Genomic DNA, 17,533 nt, shown 5'->3' with positions numbered 1-17,533 from the left:
GATGAGCGGTACCTGCGCGCGCGCGCCGCAGGTGGGAGCGGTCACGGAGCAGCAGGCACGCTGGGGGCCCACCCGCCACGACGCAGTCCCCACTGCCGCCGCCAGGGGCAGCACCACGCCCGCCCGGCCCGCGCCTCCCGCCTCCACCCCCCCAATCTCCGCCCCCCGCCCCCTTCCTCCCCCCCGCTGCGCTCCCCAGAGCCCAGCCAGACCCCGCTCCGCCCGCGCCCCGCTCTCTCACCGAGGCTCCCGCAGCCCCGGCGTCCGCCCCGCGCGCCCTCCCCCGGGGCCATGGGGGAGCCCCCGGGCTACCGACCCTCGGCCTGGGTGCATCTGCTACATCAGCTGCCCCGCGCCGACTTCCAGCTCCGTCCGGTGCCCAGCGGCTTCGCGCCCCAAGAGCAGGAATACCAGCAGGTGGGAGCGGGCGCGGGGGCTGGGGGCCAGTGGTTCTGGGTCCCGCGAGAGAAGGGCGCTGGGTGACAGACCCCTGCGTTCTCTGAGGGTGAGGGCCGGGCCCCGACTTTGGGGTGTCTGAAGGAGGAGGCACGCGGGGCTCCCATTCCTGGAGGTTCCCCTGGGACGGGCGCTGGGGGGACCAAACACCTCGCCGCTTAAATGAGAGAGGACTAGTGGCCTGGACCCCTGAGTCCCCGAGGAGGGAAGAGAATGGGGGTCCTTGCATCTCAGGGTCTCTGAGAACTGCCTGGAAGACTAGCGCTCAGGGTCACCAGTGGGGACTAGGCGTCCTAAAAGATGACCCTTCCCTCATAGGATGGACAGTCCACTGAAGGTGGGGCGCCAGAGAGAGGAGCTGATCAGGGGTGGAGAGGAGAAAGGCTGGAGGTGCCCGGGTTCTGGTTCTGGGACAGGGCTGAGACCTGAGCCGGGGAAGGGGGTGAGGGGATTCGGGCCAGGGCAGGGAACATGAGATGAAGGTGTTGGAAGAGGAGGCTTGCAGCCCCTCTCAGGACAGAAGGGGCGGTCAGGGTGCTGGAGGGGCCGGGGTGGGGAGATGGGGGTGAGGTTCGGCTTGGGGAGCTGAGGACAGACACGGTCCCAAGGGTGGGGTGGGGTGGCGTGGGAAACTTACTGAACCCCCGGTCTCTGGGGAAGGGGGCCCGGCCTGGGCCAGCTCCAAGAGGGGCCAAAGAACTGTCCTCTGACCCAGTTAAATTGAAGTCCTTGACTTTGAGCTTAATGAGCAAAGCTTGGTTGAGCCTCGGATGGGGTGGGGGGACTGGGTGTCCTGGTGGGGCCCAGGATGGGTCCTGGGCCCTGCCTGTAGGGTCTAGACCCCTTGGATCTGTCCTGGGGAGCCGCTGCGACCAGGGCTGGGAACTGGAGAGCTTAGCACAAGGGGGGGGGGTCCCAGAAACGCGGAGAGGGGGATGTGTGCTGTATTCTGAGCTATTTGGGTCACGGCTGTGCCAGCCTGAGCAGCTCCTCCCTGCCTCCCGCACGCGCCCGCTCCCCACCAAAGGGGACTGCAGCCCCTGTCCCACAGCCCCTGTTACACAACCACCACCTCCAACGCCGTCCGATGCCTGCTCACGGCCAAAGAGACTGTCCCACGCAGGTGCCCACACAGCCACTCACGTCCCAGACCCCGTGACTGCCTGGGGCACTTGGGCAGGCTAAACCCCCCCCCAACAATTACAGCCAGGGTGACAGCACAGAGACCAGAGGGCACAGAGTCACACACCCCAGGAGGGGACGTTGCCCTCCAGGAGGTCACCACAGTGGGCACAGCTGGGAAATGATCAGGGCTCTGGTGACCCTGAGCTGGGGACACAACACACACACACTCATATACACACCTATATTCACACTCACACTCACTCATTTGTACACACACTCCTACATACACACACACATTTTCATGCTCACATGTATACACCCTCACACTCACATAGACACATATACATTCACATGCATACATGGAAATACACACACATATTCTCACACACATATTCACAGACCACTCACACACTCCTACAGACACATACACACCCATACTCACATGTACGCATATATAAACACATATATACTCATATACACACACCTTCACATATACACACACCTTCACGTATACACACGCATTCTTGCACTCAGTCACACACATACACACACATGCTCACATACACATTTGCACACTCATGCTCCCATTGATACATGACACCCACCCACACTCACACACTTACTCTTTTTCTCTCTCTCTCACACACACCACCTGAGAGACCCACTGAGATGAAGGGAATTGTGCCAGAAACACAGAGATGCCCCCATGTCACTCTCTCACACTTGCAGATACAGGTGCTCTCATAGAGACACACATATACTCACACGTGCATGCACACACACACACTTAGGTGTATTATCCCATGACAGACAAACTCAGTCAGAGATAACACATCTGTCACACAGCCAGAAACACAAACACTCCACAAACTCGTCACACGCTCACACACAGCACTGTGAGCACAAACACAGAGACACTGGTTTAGGGGAAACAGCATGAGTAAGTCCAGAAGTCTGATTCTGTCCCTGATGTTGTCCCTACCATGCTGTGTGGCTCCAGGTGAAGCCCCGCCCCACTCTGAGCATCTATGGAGATGACAAGACTGTAATGCCTCCCCTGTAAAGTCCTGCGTCATGGAGAAACCCCACCCCCCGCTTCTAATCACAGACACACTTTCCCTCCCTCCCTCCCTCCATCCTTCCACCCTTTGGGTCTCTCTCCATCTCTGTCTCTGTCTACCTCTCCTGTCTTTGAGTCTCTACTTCCCATCTCTCTCTGAGCCTGCCGCCCTCCTGCCCCCTGCTCTGTCTTCACTCTCTCAGTCTCCATCTCTGAGTCTTACACTCTCTCTCTCTCCCTCTGCGAGGCTGTCACACCCCCTCCCCATGAGTCCCTGGGTGACAGACTCACACTGTGGTGGGTGTGCAGAGCTCAGCAGCAGGGGACAGAGAGTGAGCAGCGAGTGGGGTGGACCAGCAGGGAGGAGGGGAGAAGCCCGCCACCCCCAGCCTCACACACATCTCCAGGAAGAGGAGCCCCCATCCACTCCCAGATCCCGCTGTTCTGGGTTTCAGTCCTGAGAGATGCTCCATCCGACTACCTGGTTGAGGAGAAACCTGAGACTCAGAGAGGGGCAGGGCCCTGCCGAACACCAAACAGCCGTGGGTGGGCCAAGTAGAACTAGAACCCAAAACTTGGGCCTCCCATTGACCCAGTTCCAAATCACAGAGTCCCAGCCTCCAGCCTGGGGGGCTGGGGACCCCATCTCTCCCCACAAACCTGTTATCCCAGGGTGGACTTGGCCCCCAGTCTGGAGGGATGTCTCCCTCCACCGCTGAGACCCTGGGTGCCACCCTCCAGCGGAGCTGAGATGGAGCCCGAGCCCCTCTGAGGCCCCATGTCCTCCCTTCCCCAGGCCCTGTTGCTGGTGGCAGCCTTGGCCGGCCTGGGTCTGGGCCTCAGCCTCATTCTCATTGCTGCCTACCTCATCCGAGTCTGCTGCTGCCGGCCCCCCGAGCCCCCCGGCACCAAGAGCCCCCCACCCGGGGGAGGCTGTGTCACCTGGAGCTGCATCGCTGCTCTTCTCGTCGGCTGGTAATGGGGCCCCAGGGTGGGTGGGGGAGTGGGGACAGGGTTCCCCAAGCTCTGTCAGGCTTCCTGTAGTGTCCTAGAATCCCACTTCAGCCACAAGCAAAGTTGTCCCCATTTGATGGATGGAGAAACTGAGGTTCAAGACACTTGACTTTCCCAGGGCAGCTGCCCTGGCAGGACAGGGTTGGGGTGAAGAGCTGGGCAGTGAGACTGCCTCGGTTTGGTGCTCTGCCACTGAATGGCTGTGCCACCTGGGGAAGCAATATAGTGCCCCTCCCCTCAGTTGCCACATCTCTAAAATGGGTATTACGTTAACACTCACCTCCTAGTGATAAGGTTGAATGAGAGGTTAAATACAGGGCCCAGCTCACATCTGTACTCCCAGTAAATTCATGAATTCATTCATTCATTCAACAACCACTCCTTGAGTACCTACTATGTGCCAGAGAATAGTGACCAAGCCTGGCTGGTCACTGCCCTCAGGGCGCAGAGGTTCTGGTCTGGGAGACAGACAATAACTCTGGTCTTGCTCACCCGATGTAACCCTGCTGGACTCAGGGATGTCACTCCAAGTTTTGAAAAAGGAAGATTCAGGGGAACCAGCCAGGCCACGTGGTCCAAGCAGCAGAGTGGGGATTCAGGGCCTCGAACCCCTGGGAGCTTCTGGGACACCCCCAGGGGCGGAGGAGGGGAGCGTTTTGCACACCAAAACCAAGGGCCAGCTTCCAGCACAGCCCTCCCGGCAGCCCCCCAACCCCCACCCATGCACACACACTAGGACAGGGCAGCTGTCCTATCGCACAGATTAGGGCCCCGAGAGACCTGCCTGGACCGGGGGAGTGGCCCGGAAGCCGGCACTCCCACCCGCGACCGTGGCCACTCCATCACCTCCTGGCGCAGTGTATGTGCTTGGGGGTGTTTGTGGAGGCGGCGGCTGAGCGGCCTGCGTCCAAGATGCTTCCTCTCGAGGCCCTCCTGAGTGGGGGTGGACGGGGCAGGCGGACAAAGGCCCGGTGGGGGAGAGACACGGCCGGCCCCCGCGGCCAGGGAACAAGAGCGGCTTTGTGGAACTGTGGACAATGGGCGGGGGCGCGCGCGGGCGTCGGGTCCCAGGGCTGGGGGCGGGAGCCTGCGCGGCGGCTGGGAACTGGGAGGGCGTCCCGCTCCCTCCTTCGCTGTCTGGCCCCGACCCCTCCGCGGAGGGACACACTGGAGTGGGGGGTAAGGGCCATTCAGGCCCCACAATGGAGCTCTGTGTGCTGGCCGCGGAGGGGCGGGGGCGCCCACAATCCCTTGCTTGGCTCCCAGCTGGCCAGAAGCTTGGGTCCCGCGGGTGAGGGGGGGGGGGTGGCCGGGAGCTCCAGGCTCAGGTCCCCCAGGAGATGGTGGCTGGGAGCCTGAACTCCTGGGAAACCCCAGGGTGTGGGGGGGGGGGGACGGCTGGACTGGAAGGGACAGGTGCTGAGGACCCTGGATACTTAGGAAAGGGTGGAGGAGACGCAGCTGTCATGGGTGTGGGGAACACTGGCCATCCTGGGGCTGGGCGGGGCAGGGGTTCCGCTCCGGTGAGGCGCGAGTTAAATCTGGGGTACCCTCCCCTCTCCACTCCACCTACCATTAGCATCACAATGACGTCCCTCGGCCGGGGGAGTGAGGCCTTCCCGTTACCGTGGCAACCGGTGGGGGCTAGCCTGGAGAGGTTCTTTTCCCACGATGGGCTCGCCCAATAGGGTGGGGGCAGGGTGGGAGGCGGGAATGGGTGTGTGAGGGGGTGGGGGACGGCGGCCCCCGGGGTCCCAGGACCCGTTGTGATTCCCTGTCCCTCCTTCTCACAGCGCGGGCATTGGCATCGGTTTCTATGGCAACAGCGAGACCAGTGATGGGGTGGCCCAGCTCAGCTCCGCACTGGTGCACGCCAACCACACGCTCAGCGCCATTGACCACCTGGTGAGGGGCCGGCAGGCAGCGGCCAGATCCCACCCCATCACCTCCACACTGGTTCCCCACATTCCGGGGCCAAGGGCCCCCATTCCAGGGAAACGGAATCCAAACTCCAGAGCCAAGACTTGAGACCTAAAATTTAGGACCCCAGGCTCAGAATTTAAGATTCAGACTGTACCACCAACCCCCCAACCCTGAATGCAAATCCAAGCCTCACATGAGACTCTCTCCAAACCACACTCCAGATCTGGGACTTGGGGCTCAAACCCAGACCCCACACACACCCCCAGCCACAGCCCTGGACTTTAACTTAGAGCCGGAACTAGATGGAGAGCAAACACCAGTGACCCTCCCCTGCCCCGAGACCTGATGCTTGGCCCCAGTGCAAACTTGGTCTCAGTGTCAAGATCCCAGGGCCCAGACCAGAGGCCTCATCCCCAGCCCCAGCTTGAACTCAGACCTCAGAATTCATGTCCTGGGCAGGCCCTGGACCATGGAACACAGACAAGACCCCAGACTCAGAAAGTCAGATGTGAACGAACAGTCAGACCCAGGACCCCAGACTGAATCCTCCAGCTGGGGTTGGTTCAAGCCACTGACCACGCAGAGCTCCCGACGGAGGCCACAGGAGGGGACCAGAGAGCCCCCTCTATCCCTGCCTTGGTCACAGATACCCAAGCCCCAGATATCAGACACCTGCTGTTGCTCCTTCCTATTTCACAACCCCATCCCCTGCCCCTGGGCCCCATGGGAATGCCCTCCCCTGACCCCAGACCCACCCCTGCACCCAGGTGCTAGAGATGGTGGAGAGGCTGGAGGAGGCGGTGAGGACAGAGCTGACCACCCTGGAGGAGGTGCTGACACAGCGTACAGAGCTGGTGGCTGCCACCCGGGGGGCTCGGCGGCAGGCAGAGGTTGTGGCCCAGCAGCTCCAGGGGCTGGCCTTCTGGCAGGGGGTGCCCCTGAGCCCTCTGCAGGTGGCCGAAGATGTGTCCTTTGTGGAGGAATACAGGTGGGTGACCAAACTTCTTACTCTGTGGCAGGGGTTTTCAGCCTGGGGGGTTGTGCCCCATGGGCATTGGGTGACATCTGAGTTGAGACACAATTGGTCGTCACAACTGGGCACCTGGTGGGTGGAGGCCAGGGATGCTGCTTTACACCCTGCAGTTCTGAGGATGGTCCTCACAGCAAGGAGGGTCTGTTCTGTCAGCAGTAACCAGGCTGAGAACCCCTGCTGTCCAGAGCTGGACCAAGTGGTGCCCACCCTCACACCAGCTACTCATCCATTACACAGTCCCCCCATTTATTCATTCATTCATTCATCCATTCCTTGACTCCCACATTCATTAATTCACTCTTGTACTTCCTCATTTCTGGATAACCTGTTAAGGAGTTCACTCCCTCAGCCGTCCATTTGACACCTGTGTCCATTCAACAAAGTCTTATTTAGCACCTTTTGGTGAGAGAGACTGGCAACCCACATGGCTAGGGGCATGCGCTCTGAAGCCAGATGGCCAGTCTGTAACCACACGACCTTAACCCATTCCTCTCCAGCTCCGTGCCTCCATGTCCCCATCTGTGAAATGGGAATAAAGGATAGCGCCCCTCCCCCGCTTATTAGATTGTTGAGGTTCCAGTGAGTTGGCATCTGTCAAGTGACTAGCACGCATTATACAGGTGTTTGTAAAATGTAGGTTTTTATAACATACAGCAAGGAACAAAGCAGAGAGGGACTCCTGCCAAGGGTAATAAATGAAGCAGAGAGGGATTTCCGCTGTTTTCCAGAGGGGGGACCAGTTATTGAATGTCCTGATGCACTGGGTGGACAGAGCTTTGGAGAACATTAAGGGGTGGGGGGTGGCGTGCGCTGTGGACAGAAGCTGACAGCTTGAGTGGGGGGTCCGGAAGGCCACACTGAGAAGGTGCCATGTGAAGGAGGGGACAGAACAAGTTAGACAGACTTCTGGGACAGCCACCGTGATGAAGTCCTCGTTACTTCATCCACTAAGAGTTATTTCTCTCACTCATCCAAAAAGACACCCTCTGAGGGCCCGGCCCAGGTGAGGGGGCAGAGATGGGAGACTTGAGGTAGACAGGGCTGAAGCAGGCCCTAAGGGATGCCTCACAGGGTCTCAGACACACCTGAGTCACAGCAAGTCCAGGTTCTCCGTGGTGGGCAAGACCAGGGACCACACAGGCTGGCCTCCACCCCTCCCAGGTTGGCTGCGGTCACCCTGCAGACCACGCCAAGGTGAGGCGGACCCACCAGCAACAGGAAAAAGCCCTGGAGTGCCTGGCACTTTCCAGTCCCTCAAACAACGGGGCCAGCTTCCTCGAAGGAAGTCGGCCTGGACGGGGGGAGGCTTTGCTGGCAGAGTTTGCTGAGGTTTAACAGCAGATGTTCACGGCCAGTGCTTAGAGCAGGACTGGCCACCTGCCCAAAGCTGGTGGCATGAGCTGGCAGTGGGCATTTGCAAAGCAAAGGCCTGGAGGCCACCTGGGACCACTCAGGGACCCCAGCTCCTGCACAGCAACATGGGGCCCCTGGAGCATGCTATTTATGGAGCACTGATGACATGGCCAGCCTGTGCTGTGGCCTCACATACACTCTCCTCTCCGGAGTACATTGTTTATTGGCTGGTACTGAATCACTAATTAACACTTAAAGTTCCCTTACTCATATTCAAGCTGGGATTTAAGTGTGTCCACGTGCCTGTGCCCTCACTCATCAGCCTCACAGCAGCCTCCGGAAGCAGGTGCTGCTGTTTACCACCCCCGTAACAGGTGGAGAAACTGAGGCACAAGAGGCAGAGTTACTGAGACTAAGTTATACAGGGCTAAAGAGTGGAGACTCAGGCAGCCTGCCTGCAGATCCACCGCACCCTTAGGTCGTACAACATGGTGCTGGGTGCTCCTCTCTGCAGGTAGGGCGGGGGGCTGGGCTCTGAGGTCAGATCACATGTGCAAGGTCACAGGTCACAGAGCTGGTGCTTGGTCCAGTCAGTATGGTCCCAGCTGCTCTGACCCTGGGACCTGTGCTCTTTATAGAAGGCGAGGGTGGCCCGCCTCCCAGTACACTCATTTCACAGATGAGCTGGGCTGTGGCCTGAGGTCAGACCTGGTGACAGGGATTGGTGTCCAGGTAGACTCTGGGGCCTGAGCTCTGGAAGGCTGGATTTGCTGCTTGACCTTCACCCCCCTGCTGTCCCCTCCGCCCCCTCCCCAGGTGGCTGGCCTACGTCCTCCTGCTGCTCCTGGAGCTGCTGGTCTGCCTCTTCACCCTGCTGGGCCTGGCGAAGCAGAGCAAGTGGCTGGTGATTGTGTGAGTCTGGGCTCCCTCAGCAGGCTCCTGTCACAGCGCAGGGGCCTGAGTGCCACCCCACAGCATTCTTGAGAAAGGGGCCACGGGTCCCCCCTGGGCTCCCATGGAGTCATTTCTTTGTCCCATGGACCCCCATGCCCTCTACAGAACGTCGCCCCAGGCTGGGCCTCCTTGCAGTGGGAAGTGCGGGAAATCCTAGCTTGCCTATGGAATGATGCTGCTGCCGAGGATGGCAGTGAGCACTGACATCCGAGGAGGGCCATGTCAGGAGGGCCGACTCCTTCAACCGTCACCACAACCTGCGAAGGAGGTGTCTGCCAGGAGCCAGTCGGGCAGATGAGGGACCAGAGGCAGGAGGCGACCATGTCTGAGGCTGCTTGGCCATGACGTGGCACTGGGGCTCCTTCCACACACCCCATGTTCTTCTGGAACCCTCCCACCGATCCCGCTGGGAGGCGCTTTCCTTCCATTTAACCGAGGGGGAGATTGGGGCACAGAGTGGTCGGGCCACTTGCCCAGGGCTGCCCAGCCAGGAAGTGCTGGTGCCAGAGTCAACTCAGGCCAGCCTGTCCCATTGGGAGGAGCCCTGGCCTCCTCCCTGTCCCTGGGGTGGTGGTTGGGGGATGCGATGGCACTGGTGCTGCCCATTGTCATCCCCCCACTCCTTCTGGGATGACAGGTCCTGTTGTCCCACCCACCCATGCCCCCTGGCCCCCCCAGAGGCTTGGAGATGACGAAACATGGCCCCAGCTGGTCTGAGCCATGGTCGGGCCCAGGGACCTTGGTTTGCCCCCACCCCCACCAACCAGTTGCCTTTCTTGCTTGCTGCCCACCCTCCTGTCCTAGCCCTACAAACCCCATCCCCAGGGAAAAACCAGGAGGCAATTTCAGCCCTGGAGCTGCACTCCTGGAAGGAGGAGCCTGGGTGAGCAGGTGGCTAACCAAGAGAGAACCTGAGAGTGTGCTTGGCAAAAACAGGGTTCTGAGGAATTCAAATCTGGGACATGGGGCCCAGCGCTGGGCAGTGGCCCCCCCAGAGTCCCAGAGAAGATGAGGCAGAGTGGGCTGAGTCCTGCCAGCCCAGGGCCCTTCTCACTGTCCACCCCTGCCCCTCAACTCCACCCGGGGCAGGGACCAGATGTTCAATTTGATGTCAGCAACCACAGGTCCATGCCCCGCTCCAATGTCTCTGCCCCTAATTCTGACCCTCTGGGTTCCAGAGGTTGGGGGTAGAGCTGTGATGGGACCTGGGGTGGGGGAAGGGAAGAGGCAAAGTGGAAAGATTCAGAACCTCAAGTCCAGTCCCTGCCCCCACAGGATGACTGTGATGAGTCTTGTGGTTCTCGTCCTGAGCTGGGGCTCCCTGGGCCTGGAGGCAGCTACAGCTGTGGTGAGTGCAGGGCCCTGGGGCAGGTGTGGGGCTGGTGCCTTTGGTCCTGAGAGAAAGGACATGGGGGCCTGGGTCACAGGTTCTAGGTCCTGAAGGGGCTGGGGGCCTGGGCTCCTGGGTCTGAGGGAGGAGGCTGGGGGCACTGAGTCCGTGGGAGTGTGTCATTGGGACAGTTTATGGTCTGAGCCCCCTTTCCCTCTGCCTCTCTCAGGGCCTCAGTGACTTCTGCTCCAGTCCAGACATCTACGTCCTGAACCTGACCCAGGAGGAGACTGGGCTTGGCTCAGGTGAGCCCACTGGTCTAGGGCACACAGGCCTCTGTGCTCAGTTCTGCCTGGGGTGGGGTGGGAGTGCCCAGAGGCGGCCAGGCTGCCCTGTCCCTGAAGCTCTCAGCACCTCCTGGGTGGGCTGAAAAAGACAGGGGGGTAAAGATGATGGGCTCCAGAGAGGGGGCGAGGCCTGAGGGATGGAGGGTTTGGCCACTTGGGGCAACTGGGGGCAGCACAATGTAGTCAAGCAGACCACCTCAGAAGCAGGGGGTCCCAGAGAGTGTGGAGACCAGCGTGTTTTGGGGCTGTGGCCAGAGCAGAAGCTTCTCCCGGCTGGGCGACTGGCCAGTCTCAGAATGCCAGGCCACTGGGACCACAGGCGTGTCCTGAGCTGGGGAGAGCCCCTGGCTCTGAGGGTGGAAAGACAGGGCCCTGCCCCCAACGCCTCCCCTGCCTCCCAACGGAGGCCCACCCCGGCTCACGACCTCTCCTTTTCCCCCACCCCCGTAGACATCCTGAACTATTATTTCCTCTGCAACCAGGCCGTCTCCAACCCCTTTCAACAGGTTAGGGCTGCGGGCCAGGGAACGGGGTGGGGGAGGGCGGGGCTGGAGCCTGGACTTAGGGGTCCTGAGGGAGGAGCAAGGAGCCCCCAGTTCTGTGTCCTGAGAGAGGAGTGGGCTGGGGGCATGGGCCATTGGGTACTCCTCGTGCCCTGTGTCCTGCAGAGGCTGACGCTGTCCCAGCGAGCTCTGGCCAACATCCACTCCCAGCTGCAGGGCCTGGAGCGAGAAGCTGTGCCCCAGTTCCCTTCCGCACAGGTCGGCGGACCCCCTACACCCCAGCTCCCAGGGCAAGGGCCGGGACAGACCAGTGGTGTGGGCGGAGCCCACGGAATGAGCGAGTCTTTGGGCGTGGCCATAGAAATTAAGGGGTGTGGTCTTGGGATGTGGGCGGGCCTGGGAAAGAGAGGGTCGACGGGCGTGGCCTTGGGACAGGTATGGGTGGGGCTGTGGTGGGCCGTGGTCCTGAAGTGTGGGCGGGGCCAGGAAGAGGGGTGGGTGGTCCTGAGCAGAGCCAAAATAAGGGGGTGTGGTCCGTCTGTGTGGGCGGGGCCTGAAGAGATGGGCGGGGCCCCGCAACCAACTGACGGAAGGAGTCGGTGGGATAACCACACCGCTCTTACCGCAGAAACCTCTGCTGTCTTTGGAGGAGACGTTAAATGTGACTGAAGGAAACTTCCACCAGCTGGTGGCCCTACTGCACTGTCGAAGCTTGCACAAGGTGACTCCTGGCCCTCCCCAAATTATCCTCACGGGGAGACTCCGATTAGACCCTGAAGGTCCTTCTTCTCCTCGAACCCTGCCGTTCTTTTTCCCATTGTCCCCAAGACAATGTCTCCAAGACTACCTCTTCTCTTCTCCTCCTCCTCGTCCCTCCTTCCCTCCCAAAGGCTGTGCTTCTTAGTCAATTCCGGAGCGAGACTGCCTGGGTTCCAGTCCTAGCTCCTGACCTCAGGCAAGTCCCTGTGCCTCAGTTTCCTCACTTATAAAACCAGGATTCGGGGGTGAATACCTGTGAAGCCCTCGTGGAGTGCGTGCTGTCATCGTCTGAGGCAGGGGTGGGCAGGACACCCAGGAGAAAGAGAGCCCGGTGTCCCGCAGACTCCTTCCAGTCTGGGCTCCGACCTGGGCTGCGTGGCCCCTGGCAGGCATGTGTCCCTGAAGCTCGGTTTCCTTCCCTGTGAAATGAGGGAGAGGGGACCTGCTTTACTGGGTGGTTGTGAGGGCTCAGGAGAAAATCAGCCTTCCCCCTGTGCATGCGTGGGCTTTACTAACTGTGGGCTCTGGGGTCTCAGCGAGCCCTCGCTAGTAATGCTGTCGGGAAGGAACAGCTGTTATTGTCTGTCTTACAGACTTGGGTTGTAAGGTCCACAGGGCTGGATCGCCCTGCTGGCCCATACACGGGGTCCTCACCTCTCTCATTCTCCTAGCCCCCACAGCCGGGCAGTCACCCAGCCTTGTCCCTTCTGCTTCCTGACTGTCCTCATCCACTGTCTGACACCCTCTCCCCAGCCCCCCAACCCCAAGAGCCTGCTGCAGTTCAGGCCTGAGGACACACACCTCCTTTCCTTCCCTGTCTGTGCCCAGATGGGCTCTTGATTAGGCTGCCAGATTCTGCAGATGACGAGTATCTTTTTACTCTAATTGTGTCCCAGCCACACTGGGGAGACACCTGTACTAGGTTTTTGTTGCTATGGGGCATCTGAAATTCAAATCTAACTGGGTGTCCTGTGTCGGACCTGGCAACCTGACCCCCAGAGGGACCCGTCAGTCCCACAGGACGAGTCTGAGCTGCTCCTTGCCATGTTCAGATCCCATCCATGGCTCCCACTGCCCCCGAATTTCTGAAACTGGCACTCTAACGATGGGGCATGGGGGCAGCACTGAGTCAATAGTCAGAGCTGCTGAATACCAGAGCTGAGAAAGGTGGGATGTGCTGGAAGGCCACGCCGCTCTTTATTCAAATAGCCCTCACATTTCTCTGTGGTCCAGATGGACAGTGGGCTGGAGTACAGCCCGGGGGTCCTCATGAGGGAGGAAAGGGAGGGAGGAGGAGGGCGACTCAGACTCCCTGTGGTCCACTCATGCATCATCATGAGAGCCTGTTTCCCCATCTGGACTTCAGGGTCCCCTGTATTAAAATCAGGATGTGGGAGCTCAGGGACGACATGGCAGGAAGGTGGGCTCTGAAGCCTGACAGACCTGGGGCCAGTCCCAGCTCTGCCCCTTCCAGGCTGTGTGAGTCTGGACCAGCAGCTTGCCCATTCTGCCATTGCAGAAGTCAGCAGCGTGAGCTCTGCCTTTGTACAGCTGTTAGGGGAATGAAACGACATCGTGGGTGTCTGATCTTGTCGCCGCAGAACCCCAATGCCCTGACGGGCACCTCCCTTGGGCTTCACTGGCTCAGTACCAGGCACCCCATCCTGACCCCCCCCCATGCAGGGGCTCAAGCCAGAAACCCAGGAAATCCCTTTTTCTCTTGTCCTCACTTCCCACAACTATGTTTCAGCCCTCCCTCTGAAACCCCTCCGGAGTCTGAGTGCCAGGGACACATCCCCACTGCTGCAACCCTGGTTCTCACTCAGTTCACCTCCCGCCCCACAGCCAGAGACTCCTCCCTGTCCCCACCCCCCTCACTTCCTGTCCCCATCAGCTCTCCCAGCAACAGCCAACAGCTGGGTCAGCCTTTTAAACACAATCCGATCAAGGTCTTCCTCCACCTTAAACCCACCAGGGATTCCCCTGCACGCAGCAGATTAACAGTCTCTGCTTCTCGGGCGGGACCTGCACAGGGACTGTGTGGTTGGCCCTGCCTGGTCTGCAGTCTTGCCCCTTGCGTCCCTTCCTCAGAGATGTCACAGCAGCCTGCATCCTGTCTCAGCGCTCCAGACCTCCCCTGGGCCCAGCTCCTTCCTGCTGGTGCCATCTGGGCTGTGGGGCCCCAAGACTGCCTCTCTTGGCAGCTGCAGCGAGGGGGGGGGGGCAGAAGCTGGTTACTGAAGTCTCCCAGAACCTGCAGTGGGGCAGGCTCAGGGCAGGCCCCTGGCCAGTCCTCACTAATAAATACATGATGGCCAAGCAGTCAGTAAAGGGGGGTCCTGATGATTTCCAGGGATAACAGCTGGATTTACCAAGTGTGTGTGATGTACAAGGTGCAATTCCAACACAGGGGGTCTTCTAAGTGTTATCCTAGGTGTTGTCCAAGACCAGCGGTTTTGCCCAGGGAACACTGGGCAATGTGTGGGGATATGTCTGGTTGTCACAGCTGAGGAGGTGCTACTGGCATCTGCTGGGTGGGGGATGGGGTGGGGGGGTTCTCAGTGACCCATGGGAGGCTGAGATTTGAGGTCATACCTGTGGGTGTAATAATGACAGTGACCACAGCACCTACTGTGTGCTGAGCATGTGTGACAGTGAGGAAACTGAGGCACAGAGAGGCTGAGTGACTTGCCCAGCATTGCACAGCCGGGAGGACAGTCTGAGTGGTGCACAGGACATACAGGGAGGGGACACCACCCACTGATGCCCTCCCCACCCACCCAGGATTATGGCGCAGCCCTGCGCGGCCTATGTGAAGACGCCCTGGAAGGCCTGCTCTTCCTGCTGCTCTTCTCCCTCCTGTCGGCGGGAGCCCTGGCCACCACCCTCTGCAGCCTGCCTCGCGCCTGGGCCCTGTTCCCACCCAGGTCAGGAGGGGAGAGAGGAGGGGGGAGGGGAAGCTGGCAGGGGTGGTGGCCACTGAGGGACCAGCCTCCTGATGGATTCCCCCATCCTGCTTCTCTGCCACTGCCCCCATTGCACCCCAGTGACGACTATGATGACACAGACGATGACGACCCTTTCAACCCTCAGGTACTGGATCCCTGAGTCTGAGGGAGGAGGAGCTAGGGTCCTGGACTCCTGGGTTGGAGGGAGGAGGGGCTGGAGGCCTGGACTCCTGGGTTCGAGGGAGGAGGCTGAGGGGCCCACATGACTGAGCCAGACTCCCATGTCATGCCCTCCTCTGACTCCAAATCCCCCACAGGAATCCAAGCGCTTTGTGCAGTGGCAGTCATCTATCTGAGCCCCTTCTCCACGTCCGACGGGAGCCAGCCCCTCCTCCCCGGTGAGTTGCCAAAGTAACACCCCAGCTCTCCAAGATGGCCTCTGCCCTCCTCCTCTCCCAGTCTGGGCATTGTGGTGGCCTTCCCCCCAGCATCCGGTGCCCTGTTTCTGTCTCCCTCTGCAGTTCCTTCCCTGGCGGCCAGAGAAGACCCCACTAACCCAACCTCACTGGGCTCCCACCACTAACACCACCCCTGGCCACGGACACCCCAAACAGGACTGCCTTCCTGCCCTGTCCTCTCTCTCTGTGCCCTTTGCCCTGAGAGAGGGCTGATGGTGGGACAGGGGCAGGCCAGGGCCCCCGGGCTGGCCGGAGAGGGGACGCCCTTCTCCTTGGCCACCAGGGCCATCCTTGAAGAGACATGTGTGCCCTCCCACCCACCATGCACTGGTGGGCTCAGGGTCCCTGATCTCACCTTGTGGCACTAACTTGGGAATGGGTTGATTTGAAATAAAAGGGAAGACTTTATTTTACAAGCAGCTGGGTCCTTCCTATTTCTCCCCTCCTCAATCTGGCCTCCTGGTTGGAGGGGAGCTCCCTTCCACTCAGAAGGTGGGGGCAGGGGGGGTCTCCCTTCCGCTGGGCCTCCAGGCTGCCCAGTGTTTCTGCTCCTGCCTGGGCTGTGCAGTGGTTCCAAAGGAATTGCTACTGAAAAACAAACAAACAAACAAACAAACATTTCCTCCTGATTCTAAAAGCAGTACATGTGTCCTGAACAGGAGAACAGTCACCCCTGGGATGGAAGAGGCAACCTAGAAACAGATCCCGGTATGTGTAGATAGGACAGAAGACAGATTTCAAGTCAGGGTGGAAAGGACTGGATGATTTTACATCATTGCTAACACCGTGGGTAAGATCTCCATCTGGAAGAAGACACTCTGTAGACAAGATGGGTGAAAGATGTCAGGGTAGGCAAGGAGATAGAAGTATTTCAAGAGGAAGGAGAACCTTGTATATTGTATACCATGCTTAGAGGCAGTGAGCGTCCTAAAGCCAGAAAGGAAAAGGTCATCTAGTGTGTAAATAGTGGGATGAAAAATAATACCATAAAGGGGCAAATTGATAGTCTGGAGAAAATCGTGTTGTTCTTTTAAGAAATACTACATATGGCAAAGAAATATATAACTCTTACTACATAAATATAATCTACAAAGCTTCCACAGAGGAAAAGGCTAACTAACTTAAAAACAAGCAACTAGCCCTGGCTGGTGTGGCTCAGTGGATTGAGTGCCAGCCTACGAACCAAAGGGTCACTGGTTCGATTCCCAGTTAGGGCATATGCCTGGGTTTCAGGCCATGTCCCCAGTAGGAGGCATGTGAGAGGCAACCACACATTGATGCTTCTCTCCCTCTCTTTCCTTCTCCCTTTCCACTCTAAAATTAAATAAATAAAATCTTTAAAAAAAAAAACAAGCAACTAAGTTGAACACCCAATGAAGTGAAAATCCCAACACCAGTAAACAGATGAAAAGACATTGAAACCGTGATAATTAAGAACTGTAATTGAAACACATTTCTCCTCCCCACCACCCAGTTCTCATAAAATTAAAATTAAAGGAGTGCTAACATCCTGTGCTGGCGAGGAAGCGAAGGACCAGAGCACTTAGACATGCTGCTCCCGAGACTGTGAATTGCAATCCTATGAAAACTATAATTTCAGGTGAGATAAAATCAAAACCGTCCAGATCCTGTGCACTGGATGTCCTGCTTTTGGGAATCCATTTATGAAAACAAGGCAGAGGCATCTAAGGACGTATATTTAGGGCTGTTTGCTGCAACCATACTTTGATTGGCTAAACTCTGGAAACTAAGATCCACAGAGAAAACAAATCCATTTAGTCACTATCTGGCAGGGCTCCCAGAAACTGTTGGCTCTCTCTCTCTGACAGCTGCTGGCTAGGTTTGGGATTTCCGGGATGGGGGGTGGGGGAGAGGGGGTGGAACCTGAGAGAGATTTGAGGTGGGCCAGACAGACAATGGCAGTGGAGTGGACAAATGCAGATGAGGCCGTGGTTAAGGGATGTGGGCAGTCCCTTGAGCTGTGGGACCAAGGTTGCTTCATCTCCTGGACAGCTTCCCAGTCCCTCCTCTCAATTCTGAAATCAAAGGGCTGCTAGACAGCCCAGAGGACCTCCCTTAATTCACTTGGCTGCAGAGCCTGACCCACCCTGGCACCTGGTCCCTTACAGACAATTTCCTGCCTGGGAGGAATGTTCACCTACTTCCCACAGAAACCCTGATGGAGTTACTTCCAAGTGTCATGCAGGGTACAGAGGGTGCTGTGTACTGTGTGGACTATATACCTTCTTGCCTCTTGAACCTGAAAGACC

At 58.7% G+C, this 17,533-nt stretch overlaps 1 protein-coding gene across 3 annotated transcripts; it reads left to right on the top strand.

Moving 5' to 3' along the window:
* Positions 1-225: 225 nt before the first annotated feature.
* Positions 226-16,245, top strand: TTYH1 (tweety family member 1). 3 transcript variants are annotated; one of them, XM_045817427.1, is made up of 14 exons: positions 226-417; positions 3,438-3,616; positions 5,449-5,560; positions 6,346-6,566; positions 8,781-8,876; positions 10,194-10,266; positions 10,478-10,553; positions 11,046-11,101; positions 11,264-11,356; positions 11,727-11,819; positions 14,642-14,784; positions 14,905-14,950; positions 15,123-15,203; positions 15,327-15,709. In XM_045817427.1, exons 1-13 carry the CDS (start codon positions 292-294, stop codon positions 15,159-15,161), a joined length of 1,353 nt encoding a protein of 450 aa, XP_045673383.1. In that variant the 5' UTR covers positions 226-291; the 3' UTR covers positions 15,162-15,203; positions 15,327-15,709. The 3 variants fall into 3 exon arrangements, with proteins under 3 accessions (XP_045673383.1, XP_045673382.1, XP_045673384.1); XM_045817426.1 differs by lacking the exon at positions 14,905-14,950 and having other exon boundaries at positions 15,327-16,243; XM_045817428.1 differs by lacking the exons at positions 226-417; positions 3,438-3,616; positions 14,905-14,950 and adding an exon at positions 5,240-5,312 and having other exon boundaries at positions 15,327-16,245.
* Positions 16,246-17,533: the final 1,288 nt, after the last annotated feature.

Source organism: Phyllostomus hastatus, unplaced genomic scaffold, assembly GCF_019186645.2.
Source record: "Phyllostomus hastatus isolate PE091 unplaced genomic scaffold, TTU_PhHast_1.1 phas_scaffold_261, whole genome shotgun sequence".
Lineage (NCBI taxonomy): Eukaryota > Metazoa > Chordata > Mammalia > Chiroptera > Phyllostomidae > Phyllostomus > Phyllostomus hastatus.
Note: the sequence above shows the minus strand (reverse complement) of the source record. Positions and strands in the feature narration are given on the sequence as shown.